The following is a 20140-nucleotide window of genomic DNA, read 5'->3' as shown; positions in this document are numbered from 1 at the left end:
CATGTGGGCAAAGCATTGGCATAAGAAATCTGATCAAATCAATCTATTAGTGTCTTTAACTAACTAAAACATTACCTACCTCCCAGCCAGTACTCTGTATAATAAAAAGTAAAAAAAGGGCAAGTCATAAAAAAAAAAAAACTGTTTAAAAAGAACAAAAAAAAGCCAAAGGAAGTTCAGTAGTGTAAGGCACCATATACCATAAATTCTTCTTCGTGTAGAAAACACCAGGGTACTTTAAACACCATATTCCTTCACTTAAGACTTCTGATAATTTTATAAATTCCTTGTTCAAAACCTAGAAGCTAAAATTTCACCTTTTAAAACTTTAATAAGTGAAAAGTACAAATTTGGGGGAAAGAAAGCCAACTACTTGTTTCATTTGTGTCTAAATTAGATCACTAATGTGAGCTGCACTTCACTGAAGTACCACAGGTAAATCGGAAGAGACACTGAAATTTCACTCAAATGTCTTTGATACAAATGGATGAAAGTTTCTTGGAAGCTACTAGCTCTAGATGTTCCAGACCTGATGTGTAATTTGCAATTTATAGCTCTGGAAGCTGGGATGAGATTTCCTTAACAGTATATGTACAACTGATTATAAAAAGACCCAACTGCTGTGATCAAGAATCCTAATGATCTTTTGCAACTTCAACATTTTAGTAAATGATAATAAAATTCTGGCTTAACAGTATAGTGGCCCTATTTAAGACTTAAAATTTTTCAGATTATATCAATTCATCCAGAACAGCTTAGTCCATGGCAAGAAAAGAGGAGGTCAAGCTGCTACACAATAAAGTAGGACTAATACTGAATGCAAAAGTGGAAAACCAGTACTCCACTTCCTTCTTTGATGATGGCAGTAGTAGACAACAGCACGGGTAGCACAGGGAAGGGAAGAGAAAAGTGGAGAAAGAGGAGCCTCAACAGGATACTTCAGAGTATTTCAATGGAGCCAGTGACTTAGCTTCAGGGAAATCAACTGCTGGTAGTCTACCTCATTTCTAAACCAAGTTTATTTTAATTAATTTTAGTGATACTATGTGGATTCCATGAACTATAAACAAGTACTGAAGTCATACTATTATAACTGAATAAACATGACTACCATTTATTCATTATTTTCACTAAACATTATTTTCATATTAGAAATATGTCAAAGGATGATTGAATAAAAATATATGGGAAAAACAGTTAAAAGTTCAGTTGAAATCATTAAAAATATTAGGAGTTTATTAAACTTTCACATCATTTAATAAAAAGTTAAACATAAAAACATTTTTGGCAGCAAATGAATAGAAATCAATTTAAAAATCAGATTCATAACTATAACCCACACTGTGAAACAGAAAATAACTCACAATTTAAAAAAATTTAGCAACTAGTAATAATTCAAAAAAAGTGAAGGAAAAAAAGAGAAGCTATGTGGAAAGGTTACGATGATCCTAATCTACTTTAGGTAAATTCAGTTTTGTTAATGAGTCTTGCTTTTGGCCATGAACCATCATTTTGACACCGTTCATTTGTAACCTGATTAAAATGGTCATTTCATGAGATCTAGTTTGACATTAGTACAAAGCAACACTAATGCTTGTAGACAGTTTTCTCCATTTATACTGAAGCTAGAAAGTACAATCATTACCTGATGAACAATTTTGCTGAATGCTTCTTGAAGTTTACCATGAATCGTGGATAGTTTCTTTGCATCCCGATTAGCTTCATGAATAGGAATAAGTACTTTGTAAACCTCGTTAACTGCTTCATACATGCCAGCCTATAAGAATAATAAGATATTGCTTTCTTTTACATCAATAAGAAAGTGAATTACAATTTATGAACTCACAATATTTCTACTAAGACAATACTACTGTTTTCCAATAGGACATAAAAACAAACACTACTAATTTTTAATTTGATTAAGGCCTAATAAAATAATTTTGCACAATGTAATATTATCTCTTCTAGATAGATGAATGGATATGTATGCATGTGTGTTTGTGTCTGTGCATTTAAAATACACACACATAGTATATGCATATTTGTATTTCTATATAATTTGAATTGAACATTTTGCTTTTATCTACCCAGTAATTACTTAACTAAAATAAATGTGTGTATGTGTGTGTCCTCATATATGCACATAAACTTTTGCAGAAACTAATTCTGAGCAGAGGAATAAAAGAAACCCAATTATTACACTGGTCACAGATATGCAAATATCAGATAACCTGTGGCCTCCTAGGACACTAAAATTATTAACTTTTCCAAAATATTAAATTGGCACAGGAAATCTTATTGGAACTCGTCTATGGAAAAATCACTGATTTTTAACAAAACATAAGAAGGTTCTGAACCACCAGATTTTTATTCAAGTAGGGGCTAGTTGGTCAGTAGGTGGCCAAGGGTTGCTCTGGTTATAATCAGAGTAAGGGACAAAATGTGTTTACACTGCTACCCACTCTCTTGTCTTTAGTAATGGATTGATGGCTGTAGTGAAGGAAAGGAGAGATATTTTCCAAGAGCCACTGAGTTCCCACTGCCTCACACATCAGCAAACATTATTTTTCCAAGGAAAACATATGGTTCTCATATTTTCTAGTCAGTTCACAGGAGTATATTTAAGCAACATGTAGCTGTAATAGTAAAATATATTTAGTGTAACTAAAATGCCCAGTAATTATTTTACTTAATATTAAATAGATTAATTGAAAAAGAATGAAATTCACAATTATATGCTCTTGCAAAATAGAGGCTTCTGTAATATAGGCCACTGTACCCCAATCTAAATTCACTGCTGTGAATTATTAAAATTAAACACATATACACAGAGAATGTATATTTATTAAAATATTCCATTAATACCAAAAAACTTTTTTTCCCTGCTAGTTCAGATCACTTAAATTGAAACTCAAGGAACAGAGATCCGGGGTAGGAATCGGGACAATCAAGGTCTTCAAAAACAAGAAATTTGGGCTTCCCTGGTGGCGCAGTGGTTGAGAGTCTGCCTGCTGATGCAGGGAACACGGGTTTGTGCCCCGGTCCAGGAAGATCCCACATGCCGTGGAGCGGCTAGGCCTGTGAGCCACGGCCGCTGAGCCTGCGCATCCGGAGCCTGTGCTCCGCAATGGGAGAGGCCACAACAGTGAGAGGCCCGTGTACCGCAAAAAAAAAACAAAAACAAAAAACAAGAAATTTTAAAGTGGACCAATGCCTGACGTCCTTTGAGTCTCAGAATCATTATTAAATGAATTGCTTCTTGAGTCTCAGAATCATTATTAAAGGAATTGTTTCTAAGTGCCAATAATGATGAGAGGATGATAATAGCAAACACATTAAAACTTACTTGGAGCCAGGCACTGTGATAAGCACTTTACATAGGTTAACTCATTTAACACTGACAACATTCCTTGAAGTAGGTACTATTATTAGATGCATTTAATGGTTAAGAAAAGTGAGGCACTGGTAGGTTGAGTAACTTGTGCCTGAAGTGATTTTACTACTAAGGTAGCAGAGCCAGGATCTGAATTCTAACTGTATGCCTTCTAAATCTATACCCATAACCAATATATTTCTGGGGAGGGTTAAGGCCAGGAGAAGCAATAACCAATTCCTAATAATAGTACAATGGGGAAGGTGGGAAACACTGTATATTACATCAAGCTTCCCTTTTACCTTAACATGAACCTCACTGTCTCCCAAACCTTGGTGCTGGGATACTAAACACTCAGCAGAAACCTCAGAGAAAGTAGGTGACCCTATCACCATGGTTCAAGAAAGTAAGCAGGGATTTGGCTGGCTATTTTTTCCTTCTCTAACAAACATCCCATCTCAGATCCACATGACTGCTTTAATTCTTCACATACAGATGGGGAGGGACAAGGATTAGAGTTATAGCATGGTAGGGTAGATCAGACAAGGGATCTAGGATGTAGTTCATAAAGTTCCTGATAACATTTCAATATCTACCTAATAGAACTCACTATGCAACCAATGGGATGAGTGGCCATAATTTTCCTGAGTACCACAGGCTTTCTGTTTTGCTGGGTTTTTTTAAATTTTAAAGTTTTAGAAAATGTTTGGTGTTAAAGTTTTGTAAAGCAAAAAAAGAAAAAAAAATCTTATAGACTAAGTGTTGGTTCACAAGCAGATGAAAAACTCTGGAGGAAGTGACAGACTATTAAAATAAAAAGGAATAAGCAATGATGAATCTAGAAAGAAAATATGTTACTAGATGGTTCTTAAGGTACTTAGAGAAAACTATCATAAAGGAAAAGCAGGGTCGTAGGCAGAAAGCATAAATATACATGTCACTAATAATTAAGAAGTATGTAATTGTGGGAAGAAATGAATAAGAGTCATCTACCATAGAGAAAGAAGCAGCTGCTTGTTCCAGTAATCCCACAAGTCCTGACTCAGTAAAGTACTTTCCAGAGCAGATACCTTCTTCATCTGGAGATACCACATCATCTGAGACTGCAGATTCTTCTAAAACATTAGATGAAATATTCTAGGAGGAAAAAAATGTTTAAGGCTTATGAAATGGAATTAATTTCTTAACATGAAAGATGTATATGAAGAAGTACTTGACGATGAAATATAGCTACCCCTTAAGTTTAAAAAAAAAGGGTAGTCAATGCAAAGATAAAAGACTAATCTCCAAAAACTTTTTGTACTGTGAAGATGACAATAAAGTGTAACACCACTGCTAGATAACTTTTCCATTAATAAAAAGTTGCAAGAAAGAAAATTAAGAAAAATCATGGGCTAAGGAAAATCATAATATCATATAGAACACCTATGGAGACTTAAACAATCTTTATTTTTAATTTAATTGATCTTGCTAAAACTCTCTTTCAGGGAAAATAAGGTACAAAAATGGTCCCTTGGCTTGCCTAACATACATCAAGTTAATGAGAAAACTCAGGTATATTAAAAGCCCTCTTACCCAATGAGATTGGGATCAGCCATTATTTCTAAAAAAGAAATGATACCTACATACCTTAAATATTTGATTTGAACCTAAATATTCACAGTAGATATACATTCATTTGTCAAATTCCTGAAGTAGATCTAAGGCCTTTTCTTTGTGTATGGGTCTCGAGATCAGAGTTCCATGTAATCTCTCTTGACTAAATACCCACAAATGCAACCTTTATTTAAGATTTCCAGTTTTGGTTTCTTTAGAGTAAAAACTTGAACTTAAAAGATTATCAAATTATCCTAGACTTCTCGGAGCTTTCCCCCCATTCTTTCTTTATTTGTCTGATCTCTTTGCAAAACATTCAGCTTGGTTTTCAGAGAAACAATAACTCACTTTCTTTTTGCATTTAGATTTATCAGAGAACATAATATTTAATTAAATTTTGTAACTTCCCAAACCTGGCCTTAACAGGTTTTAAGAAAAGCAAAGCATAAATAACTCTTGGTAAGCAAAGAATTCAACTAGTGGGTAAGGGGGATGTAACCGTACTAGAGCATAAACTATCATCTCTGAGTCATATATATATTAGCATATTTATACAGGGAATGGAGAACGTTGGTTTACCTGGTATTTTAATTAAAAGCCAATTAAGAGTTTCCACTGAATTCTGATTCTCAATATTTTGAATGTATTTCATAGATGCTACAAAGTCCACAGCAGTATACGCAAAGAGGATAAATATACACAGCACTGATAGTGCAGAGGTAAGAAAATGTGGAAGAGAATCAACGAGAAATACACTTTAAAAATGTATTAATGAAAGTGATAGTGAAATGTTAATTCATCTACTGAAGTATCACCTTCAGTCTTTATGCTTTCCTTACAAGCTGAATGAATCTAAATACCAGTGAGAAAAGTTAAATCCAAAAAAGGACATACCTTGATTTAATGTAAACCTGGCAGATTCCTACCTGAAATGTTACACATCCCACAGGAAGATATTTCCGGTCCTCCAGCATGCTCAGATATTCAGCAACAAGTGCTGCTGAGTGAACGAGGCACTGGGCAGCTTCAGCATGATTGCTGCGTTCCGAGTGTTTGCCAGCCATGTTCTGCAACCAGGTCAGCCGCAGGTCTGGAGAGGTCTGGTACCCCTTGGCAATTCTAGTTAGAACAGAAATTCTTCTCAATTAGCATTTGCTTCCCAAGCTGGAAAGGAGTTCAAATTGCTTGTTCATTGTTTAGGTTTCTGTTATTGAACACAACATATTAAGACAAGTTTTTGGGTGGTATGAAAATGTCTTTGAGTATGCTTAGAGAAATAACTGTGGGCCAATGGAATGGTAATATCAGTTTTTTGCAGTGGGGGGCTCAAAAAAGGACATTTTATATGAAAATCTGGACACTAAGGAAACAATCAGTAAGGGAACAACTGTGGGAATTTACATGTTTATTATGGGAATATAAACGAGTTTTGTATTCAAGGAAAAACATTTATAAAAGATTGTTTCACTGTATCACCTTTATTTTTTTTGTGTGTGTGTTTTTTTTTTTTTTTTTTTGTGGTATGCGGGCCTCCCTCTGCTGCGGCCTCTCCCATTGCGGAGCACAGGCTCCGGACGCGCAAGCCCAGCGGCCACGGCTCACGGGCCCAGCCGCTCCGCGGCATGTGGGATCCTCCCAGACCGGGGCGCGAACCCGGTTCCCCTGCATCGGCAGGCGGACGCACAACCACTGCGCCACCAGGGAAGCCCCTGTATCACCTTTATTTTAAAGAAAATATTTGTTTTTGCTTTATTTGTGCCTTTAAGGAACTCCAAAACTGTAAAAAGAGAAGGTCATATGGCAAAGAAAATGTCAAGTTTTACTTACATCTTTTAAGATACAACAGGAATTACAAAATTCTCAAAATACCCTATAAATATTATCCTATAGGCAAAACCATATTTAAAATCAGCAAAATTAATATTGTAGTAAAATGTTAATACACTGTATTTTCTTCCTAAAGAACTGATTTTTACATTTAAAATATGGATCTTGGGCCTTCCTAGGAAATCTAGGGCCCAGGATGCCAAGGTGTTAAATGTGTCATTATTTTAAATAATCCTCTTGTTTTTGATAATCAATAAATATACCGAACAATTATTCATAGTTCTTAAAAGAAGAAGTGACACAGGGGATCTGATAAAGTACATTTTGACTTTTCAATTACCATTAGAAAATGACAAATAATTTTTGTATTTTTTTAATCTCATGTTTTCTGTGTATCGTACTAATTTAAGCCCCATTATACAAGGTGTAAGTGAATCAAACAAATGTTACCTGTACATTAGATCAATCAACATTTCAGGATCCTCCTGGTGTTCCTTCATTTTAACAGTATCAGAAAGGATCATATGGAGATTGAAAACCAAATCTTGGACCTGTAGCAGAGAATTGTATGAAAAACATCCTTTAACTGTTATTCATTCACAATCATTAAATTCATTTGGAAGATATTTCAGATAAGCATCTAAAGATTTCAAAATAAATAATATGATTTTGATATAGTTCTAAAGAGTCTGGGTATTCCGGGGTAAGATGCGTGAAGGGTAGTAAACTTCATACAAATTGCTCAGCAGACTGTTTTTTCAGTTCTCTCACCCAGAAACAAGTAGAACTGTAAGTAGAAATAAAATACATATAGGGATATAGGGAATACAGGAAAAGAACACAAAAGGAAATTTTCTCCTATGTTTCAGATTTTCCCAAAAGGTAGTTTGTAGAAACTAGTTTTTGTGGCAAATTACATTAATCAGTGGGAATAGTTTCATCATAAAGCTTTTTGTTTGTCCATACTGCCTAAGTCTAATATTATTTTGGTAAAAATTCACAGAATTAAACACCAAAGATACTAACTATTCTGAGAAGGGAGGGTGGCTTATTAAAACAAAGAGATTCAGCCCTATCTATGACATACATGGATGAAAGAAAAATATAGGTTCCTCCAGTTAAAACCAGAGTTTGATCTAACAATTTGGAAAATGCCTATTTACAATTCCTGTTTCAATTAATGCTCTAAAAAGTAGCATTTCTGACCTGATCAGGAAATGTTGTCTCCCTCAATTCCAAGTCTTCTTCAGCATATGTCAGTATAGTCTTTAGAGAACGTCTTAAGAATTCTTCATTAAAATTCTGAGATGTGCCCACCAAGGAAGACAGTGACATGGTTACCTGCATTTTAACCCTGGCAAAGTTCTGTAACAGAGAAATTGCCAGGTAAACATTTAATACAGGAAGGCTTAAAGTGAAAAAAAGTATTTTTTTTTTACTTCCTAAAAGGAAAAGGTTAGTAAAAAAAATACCATCCTATGCAAAATATTTTTGAAAAAGTAATAAAATGTTTATATTGAAATCTTATTTTTAAAAGGACATAAAGCTTAGAATCTTGCTGTAATAATAGCCTACAAAACGGGGTAAAAAATAAAAATTGTGTGTTAGACTTGAATTAGAAGTTGTGCCTAGACTTTACATTGATCTATTATGTGGTATATGTTATTAATAATAATACCATTTTTACAGATGGGTTAAAGAACTTGACCAACATCACAAAATTCTTAAGTGTTAGATGCGGTCTTTGCATTCTAGCCCCTTTCATTAGGTCCACTGCTATGAAAAAGTAACTTAACTCACATCCTGTATAAAGAAACTTAAAGGTAGAATCTTTGGAGTGATGCCTATAAGAACTTACATTCTTCCTTTTCTAGCGAAAATTCATTTATGTTGCACCATTCCCCACTGTGAAACCACTCTTAAGAGGTTATCAGTGACAACCTAGTAATCGCCAAATCCAAGATACTTTTTTGTCAATATTCTACTTGACATCTCTGTATATTTAAATGTATTGATTACTTTTGCCTTGAAAATTGCCTGCCTTATCTTCAGTGGTACCACTTTATCCTGATTTTTCTATTCTTTATCCACTCTTTTTCTGTCTCCTTTATTCCTCAGTTGCCCTTCTTAAATATCAGTGTTCCCAAAGATTCTGTCAAGAAACCTTTTCACTTGTCATACTCTAAACAGCCTCATTCATTTCTCTGCCTTGGATCAGTACAGATACATGTCTATGTCTTCAGTTCATATTTCTCTCTTGAGCTCCAAGCTGTTATATTTTACTAGATGGTTCCTTATGAACGTCGCATGGGTACCTCGTTTTAACACTTCTAAAATACCTTCTTGGGACTTCCCTGCTGGCGCAATGGTTAAGAATCCACCTGCCAATGCAGGGGACACGGGTTCGATCCCTGATACGGGAAGATCCCACATGCTGCGGAGCAACTAAGCCTGTGCGCCACAACTACTGAGCCCACGTGCCGCAACTGCTGATCCCGTGTGCTGCAACTACTGTAGCCTGTGCGCCTAGAGCCCATGCTCTGCAACAAGAGAAGCCACCGCAGTGAGAAGCCCGTGCATTGCAACAAAGAGTAGCCCCCGCTCGCCGCAACTAGAGAAAGCCCGTGCGCATCAACGAAGACCCAACACAGCCAAAAAAACTAAGAAACAAACAAAAAACCCACCTTTTTTTCCTATTGATTAAATAAATGGTGCTACTATTCTTGTAATCAGTCACTCAGGCCAAAAATCTAGGAGTCATTCCATTGTCATTCTCCCCCTCATCATTCATACCATAAATCCAATCCACACTATCCTCTAATCTGTTCCAATCTGTTATTTCTCCATTCCCAATACCATTTCTTTAGTTTATGCCCTTACCATTACTGTAATAACTTCTTAATCAATCTTTTGGCCTTTTTCTCACCCCTTTTTCTCTCTCCCTGATGCTATAAGTAGCATCAGGGAAATTTTTGTAAAATGTAAATCTGAACATGTCAGTCTTCTTCTTAAAATTTTACTCCAATGGCTGTTCACAGCTTTGAGGATAAAATTCGAATATTTGACCAAGTACATATGTCAAACTATATGGTGGGAACTGAGAGTACAGTGAGAAACAGTGTCTGCCCTATGAAAGCTTAGTACAGACCTTTCAATTACAATTTTATCTATTACTCTCTCTTTGAGCCATAACAATTAAGAAGTGCTAAAAAAGTTTCCTTCTCTGCCTGTTTTCTACTCTCATCTCAATGCTTTTCTAATTATCTATGTGCCATTTTCTTTACCTACAAAGTTCTACCCACCTACTTACCCATCTGATTGGGCAATTATTCATCCTTAGTTCAAGCATCTCCTCTTTCTGAAAACCCATCTTTGAGAGCATAAGCTGTTCTTTTTTTTTCCAACGTCATTTTTTTTTTTGAGAGCATAAGCTCTTTTTCTCTGTGCTTACACAGTCCCCTGTGCTTACCTCTCATTATATTAATAGCAAACACTTATTGAGCATTTGCTCAGAGCCAGTTACTCACATAAGTGTTTTGCTTAATTTATATAATCCTCACGAAACCATGTGAAGTAAGTACTTACTATTACAATTATTAGCTGAACATTACCTGTTCATCTCCTACCCTAGTAGATGTTAAGCTATTTGAAAATAAGGACTGTCCTTTTATCTGTGTTTGCCCAATGCCTACCACAGTACCTAGAACACAATTTAATACTTAGTTCTACTAGTATTTCTTGATTCTATAAACTATATAAAATCACTGCCAGTTATAAACTACCTATTCCTTTTTAGAGGCTCTACCTCACACTAAGATGATAAATCACCTATTTTCATCCTATTATATAAAGCTTTCCTAAAATAACAGAAGACTGAATCAAGAAAACTCCAAGTGTAGTCAAATTTTAGGGACTTTATTTCAAAAACTAAACAAGATCCATAAAGTAACTAGATTCTTCTGTTCTGAATTAGGAAAGAGGACTTGGCTTCCAGTAAAAATAGGATAGTGTGAGACAGCAAGTTCCTACTTCTCCTGGATTTCACATAAAAATAAAAGATGAACAGAAAAAAATCCATAAACTCCATTTCAGCAAAATGAGGAGACTGATACATAATCCATATATTAGAAAAATGCATAAGGGTTGCCAAGACAAGCTAAACAGGAAGCAGTTTCAATGGAAGGCAAGGAGGGGATAGTAAAAAGTGGGGAATCCTAGGGTGCAGATTTAAGAAATAATGGGGAAAATACTTCTTTTAAATAAGAAACTCACTATGAATTGATTAAAAACTATCTGTCTTGGAAACAAAATGACCTAAAAATCTGGAGGGACTGGTTAGAAATAGATTGACCAGAAACTTCAGGAAGTTAGGTAAGATGTGTATACAACAGCAAAATCCCATGACAGACACATTCCTGAAGGGATGTCCTATAAATACCTGGGCCAATATAAACTATCCCATTCTATGTAGAGTAACAAAAAGGTAAAGAAGATCAGTGAAACACCAGGTAAGAAACACTTAATAGGAAACTATGGTCATGAAGCAGATGAAAATTCTAATAAAATATTTTGCCTTAAATTATAAAAAATTTATGAAGCCGTTCACTTTAGAAAGGAAAATAAAAAATGGCAGAAATAAAAGAACTCAAGAAAAGCCACTGTGATAGCTAAGATTTTCTTTCACCCCCCCACAAGAACCAATATTCACTAGCTTGGTGGCAATACTGCCTCCACTGAGAATGCATGATTAAAGAAATAGAGGGCTGAAGGTATTATATAATCATAAAGGTAATCATTAGAACAATACAAACTTTCTTAAATATAATAAAGACTACACCAAAAAAATAAGGTGAACTGACCATAAGTGCAAGATGAAAACAACCAACAAATTTTTTTAAGGAGAGAGGTGGGGAAGCATAACAAAATAATACAACACAACTCTAGGACATATCTGATAGAATTACAAGTATGAAAAGGTTTAATTCAACTTAGAGACTGGATTACAAGGCAAAACCCAACTCTATGTTGTATATGAGAGGCATGTTTAAAATAAAGTGATTCAAAAAAGTGAAAACGAAAGGATAGGCAAAGGTAACCGAAGACACGTTCAAATTAAAAAGAAAGCAGAGGTATCTTGATACCATACAAGGCAGAATTCAGGCCAAAAACATAAAAATTTTAAATGAAACCAATTCAGGGTCTTTTTCAATTCTAAAGGGAATAATTCATAGTAAGATATAATAGCTTTGAATAGCAGTTATAAATATACCAAATAGTTATGAATATCAATTTACCAAATAAAACCTAAAGGAGAAAGAAACGGTGTGTAGGCTTTAAATCATCTCCTTCAGTCCACCAAATGGACCAAAAATAAAGAAAAACAGAATAATGTAATTAAAAGGTATATCTGTTTAACTCAATACTCTGAAAATAAAGAGTACCCCTTCTTTTTAAATGCTTGCATAACATTTATAAAAACATTATATGATTGGACACACAAACACACACATCCATAGTACCAAAAAGGAGACATAGTATATTAATTGTATGATCACTTTACAATAAAACTAAAAATTATCAGGAATTCCCTGGCAGTCCAGTGGTTAGGACTCCACACTTTCACTGCTGAGGGCCTGGGTTCAATCCCTCGTTGGGGAACTAAGATCCTGCAAGCTGCAGCACGGCCAGAAAAAAAGAAACAACTAAAAATTATCATCAAAACTTTAAAACTTTGGGTTAAAAAGAAAATATAAACTGAAATTACAAATATCTACAAACCAAGAATACTGAGAATACTACATATCAGAATCAATGAGACACCAAAAACAGTGCACAATGGAATATTTTAGACCTTAAATACTTACATGAGTAAGAATAAATGAACTAAACATTTGACTCATAAAGTCAGGAAAAATACAACACAAATCTAGTATCAAATAAAAAAACATAAATGAAAACATGGAATTCTTCAAAGACTGGCATATAATCATAAAATATCAAGCCAAGATATTTAACTTTAATTTTCCTTATGACTTTCATTTCACTTAATGATAATAATTAAAATTTACAATAGCTCAACATTTATATTCTAAATCTGTACTACTACACATTGTTTTTAGTACAGGAAGTAAGACTGAAGATTTGGACTTTTATAAGATGTCCACAGAATGAGAAATAGAAAGACAAATATGAGACTCAAAACATACCAAAAAAATTCCATGCTCCCCCCGAACCCATTTAATAGTTATCTACAGAAGTTATATTTCCTAATGAATCAAAGATACAATCCTGAGATGAAACACTTACATTCCCAATCTCAAAGTTCTGTCTCATAAGTAGGTAAAGGGAGGCACTAGCATGTGACCGTATTGTACCGATGCTACTGCTACAGTGCCGGAGAAGCCGGAGGCATAAATCGGCACACTGCTCTGTCTCCTCTTCAAACAAGAGTTCAGGGAACTGTAAAGAAACAACACCAACACTGAATTTATGCAGTAAAAGTTCCAGAGATACGTCAATATAGCCTGATGTGGAGATTTGTTGGTGTAGCCCAGGAATTAAAAGAATGTTAAGGGACAGTATTTACTAACGGTTAATAACATGGCCCACAGAGCCAGACAGACTGGGTTCGAGTATGGATTACACTAGTAATATGGCCTTGGACATGTTTTCTCATCCTTAAAATGGGCCTAATAATGTTATCTATGTGGGATTGTATGGCTACGTTAGATTAGATAATGTGCATAAAACACTTACTACTATAGTAACTAACACATAATAATTCTGTGAAATGTTTTATTATCACAAAATAGTATATAAGTTATTTTCACTGGCTAAATTTCATCAACAGCTCTGCATTCCATCTTATAAGATGACTAAGATGAAATAGCTACCTTCAAGTATTAAGAATGCACTTTTCCAGAGGAAAAGAAACATAGGAAATAAATATTTGAAGTAGTTGAACAAACAGCAAAAGCACCTTCCTTTCCATTTACCATAGGATAAGCTAACTTCAACAGACTGAACAACTTATACATTGAATTCTTGATAAATCAAGTCAATAAGGGACAGCCAATATAAGATGAAGAGAAAACACAAAAAGCCCCATATTTAAAATAAGCTATTGGGCTTCTCTGGTGGTGCAGTGGTTGAGAATCCACCTGCCAATGCAGGGGATACGGGTTCGAGCCCTGGTCCAGGAAGATCCCACGTGCTGCAGAGCAACTAAGCCCATGTGCCACAACTACTGAGTCCGCGCACCACAACTACTGAGGCTGTGCGCCACAACTACTGAAGCCCACGTGCCGAGAGCCCGTGCTCTGCAACAGAAGAAGCCACTGCATTGAGAAACCCACGCACCGCAACGAAGAGTAGCCCCCCTCGCCATAACTAGAGAAAGCCCGCATGCGGCAATGAAGACCCAATGCAGCCAAAAATAAATAAATAAAATAAATAAATTTATTTTAAAAAACAAATAAAATAAAATAAAATAAAATAAGCTAGTAATTTCAGGCCCTTCTCCACATCAGAACTACTCTTAGAAATTCCAAAAGGTAAGCAGTAGAGAAAAGGCAAAGAAGAATCATGAGTCTTAGGTTATTACTAAAATTTTAACTATATTTAAAATATGATCAATGTATGTGTCAAATGATCTTAGACAATGTTAATAAAGAAAGCAAAGTCTGACAAGACAGCAGGTACAAAAATAACCCACCTTTGAAACCAGGGCTCTCTGGGTAGCAAAACAGTGTTGTAGATAAACTGCACTTTGATTACAGGCCATGCTATGTAGTAGCACTTTCAGCACCCCACCAAGGATGCTCTCTTTGGATTCTGTTACAGAAACTGTCTGCAATTTAAAAATAGATAAATAAAATAGAGATGTTAACTGAAATTTGGTTAGAGAGATAGAATATGTATAAGTAACAAATAAAAATTTTAATAGGAACAAGATAATGTAAGATCTAGGAAGACCTCAAGGAAAAGAAGCTGAGACAGATTTGGATTAAAAAAAAGAGGTGGAGGAGAATGAATAGGTTTTAAATGAGAAAAGAAGAGGAGCAAGGACATAACTTCTAGGATTTACTGATATTTAAATGTAACTATGTGGTTCAATAAATACTTTTTACCCCCAACCCTAACTTATCAAATCTATACTACTTTAAATTCCTCTAATTTGTGTTCTTACCTGGACAACAATCTCTAATGTATCCAAAATGATTAGATTTGCTTCAGTAGCCAGATTTCCATCAATCAGTGCTTCATGTTCAATCTCTGCTCTTGACCTAATACAAAATATTATAAGAAATTATATTGGGCTTCCTTGGTGGTGCAGTGGTTGAGAGTCCGCCTGCCGGTGCAGGGGACACAGGTTCGTGCCCCGGTCCGGGAAGATCCCACATGCCGCGGAGCAGCTGGGCCCGTGAGCCATGTCCGCTGAGCCTGCGCGTACCGAGCCTGTGCTCCTCAACGGCAGAGGCCACAACAGTGAGAGGCCCATGTACCGCAAAAAAAAAAAAAAAAAAAATTATATTTCTCTTTTAGAAAAGCCAATAGATCTGCAATTCAAAAAAGACTTAAAGATGCACAGAAATAAAAAACCTTGGAACCCTTTTGCTTTTTCAGGGGAACCATTTTTCAATATTTGCCTGAATGCAAAGTTACAAGAGAATAAGGAAAAAGACAGTATTCTGCATATTTTAAAATGTTTTGTTTTAACCTACATTTTTTCAACCATGCCAATACAGACTTTCTCACCCCATTACAGTGCTACAGTGCCACTAAAGGCATAAATATTTAGTTTTCAGAGATGCAGCAAACAGGAAAAAACTTTTATTCTGAATGGTACGTAGACACTAGGTGGTGCTATGTGGGCTTGTATTTAGGGCTGCTTTCATGTAAAGCAACATTCAAAATGTTTAGTATTCATATTACTATTTCAAGGATTTTCAACATATTTATTTAAGATAAAAGATCTTTCTAAAAATAAAGTTTTGTCTAATTTCCCCAAATTTTTGATACAAAAATTTTAATACAGAAAATGATTTAACTCTTCAGTGAGACTCTGGATGGAATCACTCATTAGAAATAAAACAACTTGATGTAATGAAGCGGTTTACTTGAATACTAATATTTACAGAAGTATTATTTAATGAAAATTAAAAACTTAATAACTATATATGATTTATGAGTAAAGTCAACATTTGTTTTAGTTGCAATACATATACAGAAACTATTACATCCAAGTAGACAAAAAACACATAAATCAAAGCAAAAATAAAAGGATATATTAAATGCTAACTTTTCAAAGTTCTTAGATGTTAAAGTCTGAATCTTTATTACTGTCACTAAAGAGAACAGTTCATGAATTTATATTTTACAAATTAAATTTAAGGAGAAAATACAACATAGTTAGAATTAAATTGGACAACAAAATATATAATGTTCAAACTTAAAATTCCAGCAAGATTTTGTGAAGAAACATGGCAAAACAAGATGGTTAAAAAGAATCAGGAAAACACCAAAAAAAAAAGGGCTCCCTTAAAATACAGTAAGATAAGCAAAGAGAACACATTATACAAATGCAGAAATAAAGCAACATACTAATAGCATAGTATCTTGGTGCTTTTTGATTTCTAAAAAACACAACACGTGGAAAAATAATAAAAGAAACGAACATGGACAGAGAGGACAGAAATGCAGAAACTCAAACTTTAAGAATTTTTAACACAGTTATATTCAGTATCTGCATTCCCTGCCAAATTCATACATTGAAAACCTAATGCCCAAGGTAATGGTGTTAGGAGGTGTAGTTTTTGGAAGGTGATTGGATAATCAGGGCAGAGCCCACGAGAATGCGATTAGTGCTCCTATAAAAGATGCCCCAGGGAGTTTGCTTGCCCTTAAACCATAAGGGGACACAGCAAGAAGTCTGTAACCCAGAAGAGGGCCTTCACCAGACACCAAATCTGCTGGCGCCATGATCTCGAACTTCCCAGCCTCCAGAACTGTGAGGAATAAATTTCTGTTGTTTAAAAGTGACACAGCATGTGGTATTTTGTCAGAGCAGCCTGTAGAGACTAAGACAGTTTCTGACAATGCCAAACTCATCTATATGGTACTGACCCTGCCGCTTCTCTCTCTGATGGCTCTCACAGGGACTTGCTTCCTGTGTTTCATGATTTTACTGTTTGAGAGCTAATATTTCTTGAAGTTCAACTGTGAGAATCCTCTAAAGCTTGGGCTGAAGATGGTTCTCAGATAGGGTGGCCAACCATCCAGGTTCACTTTAGGACAGGACTGGGAGGTTCCCTGGGACGTGGGACATTCATTACTAAAATAAGGAGTACTAGGCAAACCCAAATGAGTTGGTCACCATATGCTCAAAGCTGTGGGGGCCAATCAAGTTACTTGAGGGCTAACTTGTAATTACAAATTATCAGGAAAAAATGTTAGCCCCATGACACCTGAAATGCCAAGTGTCAAGCCAAGCAACTTTACCTGTGGTTACCTGGTTAGTGAGAAAGGTTTACTTCCAGTTCCCCTTAGGCTGAAGATGCAGTCCTTTAGGATTGTTTTTGGCAGTAGGGTGGTCAGTTAGTGTACCTAGTTTGCCTCCATGCTAGAAACAAGACTTGTAGTGTTTTGTCTTTCTTTATATTTTAAGCTTTAAGAGGGCAAAGATTAGTTTTCTAATTTTTTGTAATCCTTGAAATATTTAGTTCAGTGTGACACCCAAAATATATTTAAAAAATAGTTGCCGAATGCATTTTCCAAAGGGGATTGTTGGGGGAAAATACAGTAACATGTGAATATGTAACCTTTTGTTTTACTATACCATATGAAAAATGCTTCCCTCAAATCATTTTTAATCTAAAATTTAAAAATAAGGGGCTTCCCTGGTGGCGCGGTGGTTGAGAGTCCGCCTGCCGATGCAGGGGACGCGGGTTCGTGCCCCGGTCAGGGAAGATCCCACATGCTGCGGAGCGGCTGGGCCCGTGAGCCATGGCTGCTGGGCCTGCGCGTCCGGAGCCTGTGCTGCGGAACGGGAGAGGCCACAACAGTGAGAGGCCCACGTACAGCCAAAAGAAAAAAAAATAAATAAAAATAAAATAAAATATAACTATTTTGTCTTCTAAGATTTGAATGCCTACTATATAAAAAAAAAACACTAAAAGAAATCATTTTCCTCTGTATTTGAAACTCAACAAACCCATCAGTAAGATAAAACAGAAGGTTATATTACTTGTCAAGCTTCTCAGTGTTTTGACGCCAGTGAGTCATATCCTTCCTCCACCTCAGATTTTCTTGACTCCCAAAGGCACTTCCAGATGGGCTTCTCTCTGTCAAACAAATTTCAAAACCTTTTTTTAATGTTATTTCAGTCAGACCACATACATGTATATTTGCAAACATATAAGAAATCCTACATAATGTTATTAATTTTATACATAGCCACCTTATCCTCAGTACAAGTGGAAAAACCAGACAATGGTGCTTTTTATTAAAAATTTTCACAACAGTTGCAGAAGAAATATATTTGCTAAATGTAATATAAAAAAACCAAACACGCTTTTAAATAAGCAAACTTTCTAATACTGACTTTCCCAAAATCTTAACCATGGTTTATAAGACTATGCATGATATGATCTTATTTCCTCCCACTCTTTGTTTACACTACCATTATTGTGTGTGTGTGTGTGTGTGTGTGTGTGTGTGTGTGTGTGTAGTTTCACTACATATGCTACTGATTTAGGATGTGCGCAAAGGTGGTTGTTCCTCTTACCTGATTGTTTTTCCCACAAATTTTCACTGGCCAATTATTCATCACCTCTGCAGAAAGGCCTTCCTCAACTCTCTACCACTTCCTTTCCTCTTAATTTACTTTCTTTCTCTCCATAGCACTTATGACCACAAGAATATAAGCTACTTAAGGACAGAGATTATGTCCATTTTGTTCACCCCTTTATGTCAGGTACTGATAAAGTGTCTGGCACATCCTGAGAACTCAATAACTTTTTGTTTAATAAATAAACAAATTAAGAAGGATTCAGGGGCTTTCCTGGTGGTGCAGTGGTTAAGAATCCGCCTACCAATGCAGGGGACACGGGTTCGAGCCCTGGTCCGGGAAGATCCCACATGCCGTGGAGCAACTAAGTCCGTGCACCACAACTACTGAGCCTGCGCTCCAGAGCCCGCGAGTCACAACTACTGAAGCCCACGCACCTAGAGCCCGTGCTCCGCAACAAGAGAAGCCCCCCAATGAGAAGCCCGCGCACCACAACAAAGAGTAGCCCCCGCTCACTGTAACTAGAGAGTAGCCCCTGTTCGCCACAACTAGAGAAAGCCCACGCGCAGCAACGAAGACCCAGCGCAGCCATAAATAAATAGATAGATAGATAAATAAATAATTTTTTTTTAAAAAGGATTCATAAAGTAATTATTTCTTTTGGTCCACAGAAGGCAGGACAGGAGGAAGATAAGGGCTTTCTCCCAAGCGGTTTCTAGGATGGAAGGCAAAATGAATGGTACGGGCTCCTTAAGGGGCAGCAGCAATAGAACTGATTCATACCCATCCAGCAGAAGTGGAGAAGGCACTGAGAATTGTGGAGAAATACAAACAATAGAATCAAGTCATGACTTCAAGTTTTCAACTAGAAAACTAATGCTCCTTTTTGAAAACCATGAGACTTTAAATTGGCTGGGAAAATGGAAAGAAAAATGAAAGTAAAAATTCAGAGTTCAAATAGAAATTTTAAAAATACTGAGAAACAAATATAATTTGACACACAATAAAGGACATGTCTGGATACTCCTGCTTTCTCTCCCTTCCGTTCCCTTTCTTTCTCTCTTTACCTCTTTGATTTTGAAACCTCTGTCTTTAAGAAATTTTGTGAAAGAAAGCAAAAAGATATGTCTATATTGAGTTAACAAAATAAGTAATTGTGATCTATTTTCATTTTTATCATTAACTTTTTTTCCATGAAATTGTCTCTCATCTCCTTAGTTAAGAATGTCTATCATTAGATGACCTAGCTTATTAAGTATCCAAATATATAAGAATTGCAAAGGTTTAATTTTTCAAAGACAAAGAACTTCAATTCTTTTTTTTAAATTGAGATACAATTGACATATAACATTATATTAGTTTCCGGTGTATAACATAATGATGCGATATATGTACATACTACAAAATGATCATCACAACAAGTCTAGTTAACAACCATCACCACACATAGCTTCAAATATTTTTCTCTTATGATAAGAACTTTGGGGCTTCCCTGGTGGCGCAGTGGTTAAGAATCCACCTGCCAATGCAGGGGACATGGGTTTGATCCCTGGTCC

The 20140-nt window shown here is 35.7% G+C and overlaps 1 protein-coding gene across 11 annotated transcripts in view; it reads right to left on the bottom strand.

The window, feature by feature from the left end:
- DOCK7 (dedicator of cytokinesis 7) overlaps positions 1–20140 on the bottom strand; it is a 196979-nt gene that overhangs the window by 23033 nt on the left and 153806 nt on the right. For 5 of the 11 annotated variants that reach the window (XM_028489312.2, XM_007108126.4, XM_024119673.3 and 2 more), the window contains 10 exons: positions 18042–18138; positions 14985–15081; positions 14511–14645; positions 13103–13255; positions 8003–8161; positions 7247–7347; positions 5896–6088; positions 4367–4510; positions 1646–1777; positions 80–94 (listed from right to left, as the gene is read on the bottom strand). In XM_028489312.2, coding sequence (XP_028345113.1) covers positions 80–94; positions 1646–1777; positions 4367–4510; positions 5896–6088; positions 7247–7347; positions 8003–8161; positions 13103–13255; positions 14511–14645; positions 14985–15081; positions 18042–18138 — 1226 coding nt within the window. Of the gene's footprint in view, positions 1–79; positions 95–1645; positions 1778–4366; positions 4511–5895; positions 6089–7246; positions 7348–8002; positions 8162–13102; positions 13256–14510; positions 14646–14984; positions 15082–18041; positions 18139–20140 lie in introns of those variants that run through there. The other 6 variants (XM_028489314.2, XM_028489313.2, XM_028489315.2 and 3 more) reach the window with 2 other exon arrangements.

This window comes from Physeter macrocephalus, chromosome 4 (assembly GCF_002837175.3).
Source record: "Physeter macrocephalus isolate SW-GA chromosome 4, ASM283717v5, whole genome shotgun sequence".
Lineage (NCBI taxonomy): Eukaryota > Metazoa > Chordata > Mammalia > Artiodactyla > Physeteridae > Physeter > Physeter macrocephalus.
Note: the sequence above shows the minus strand (reverse complement) of the source record. Positions and strands in the feature narration are given on the sequence as shown.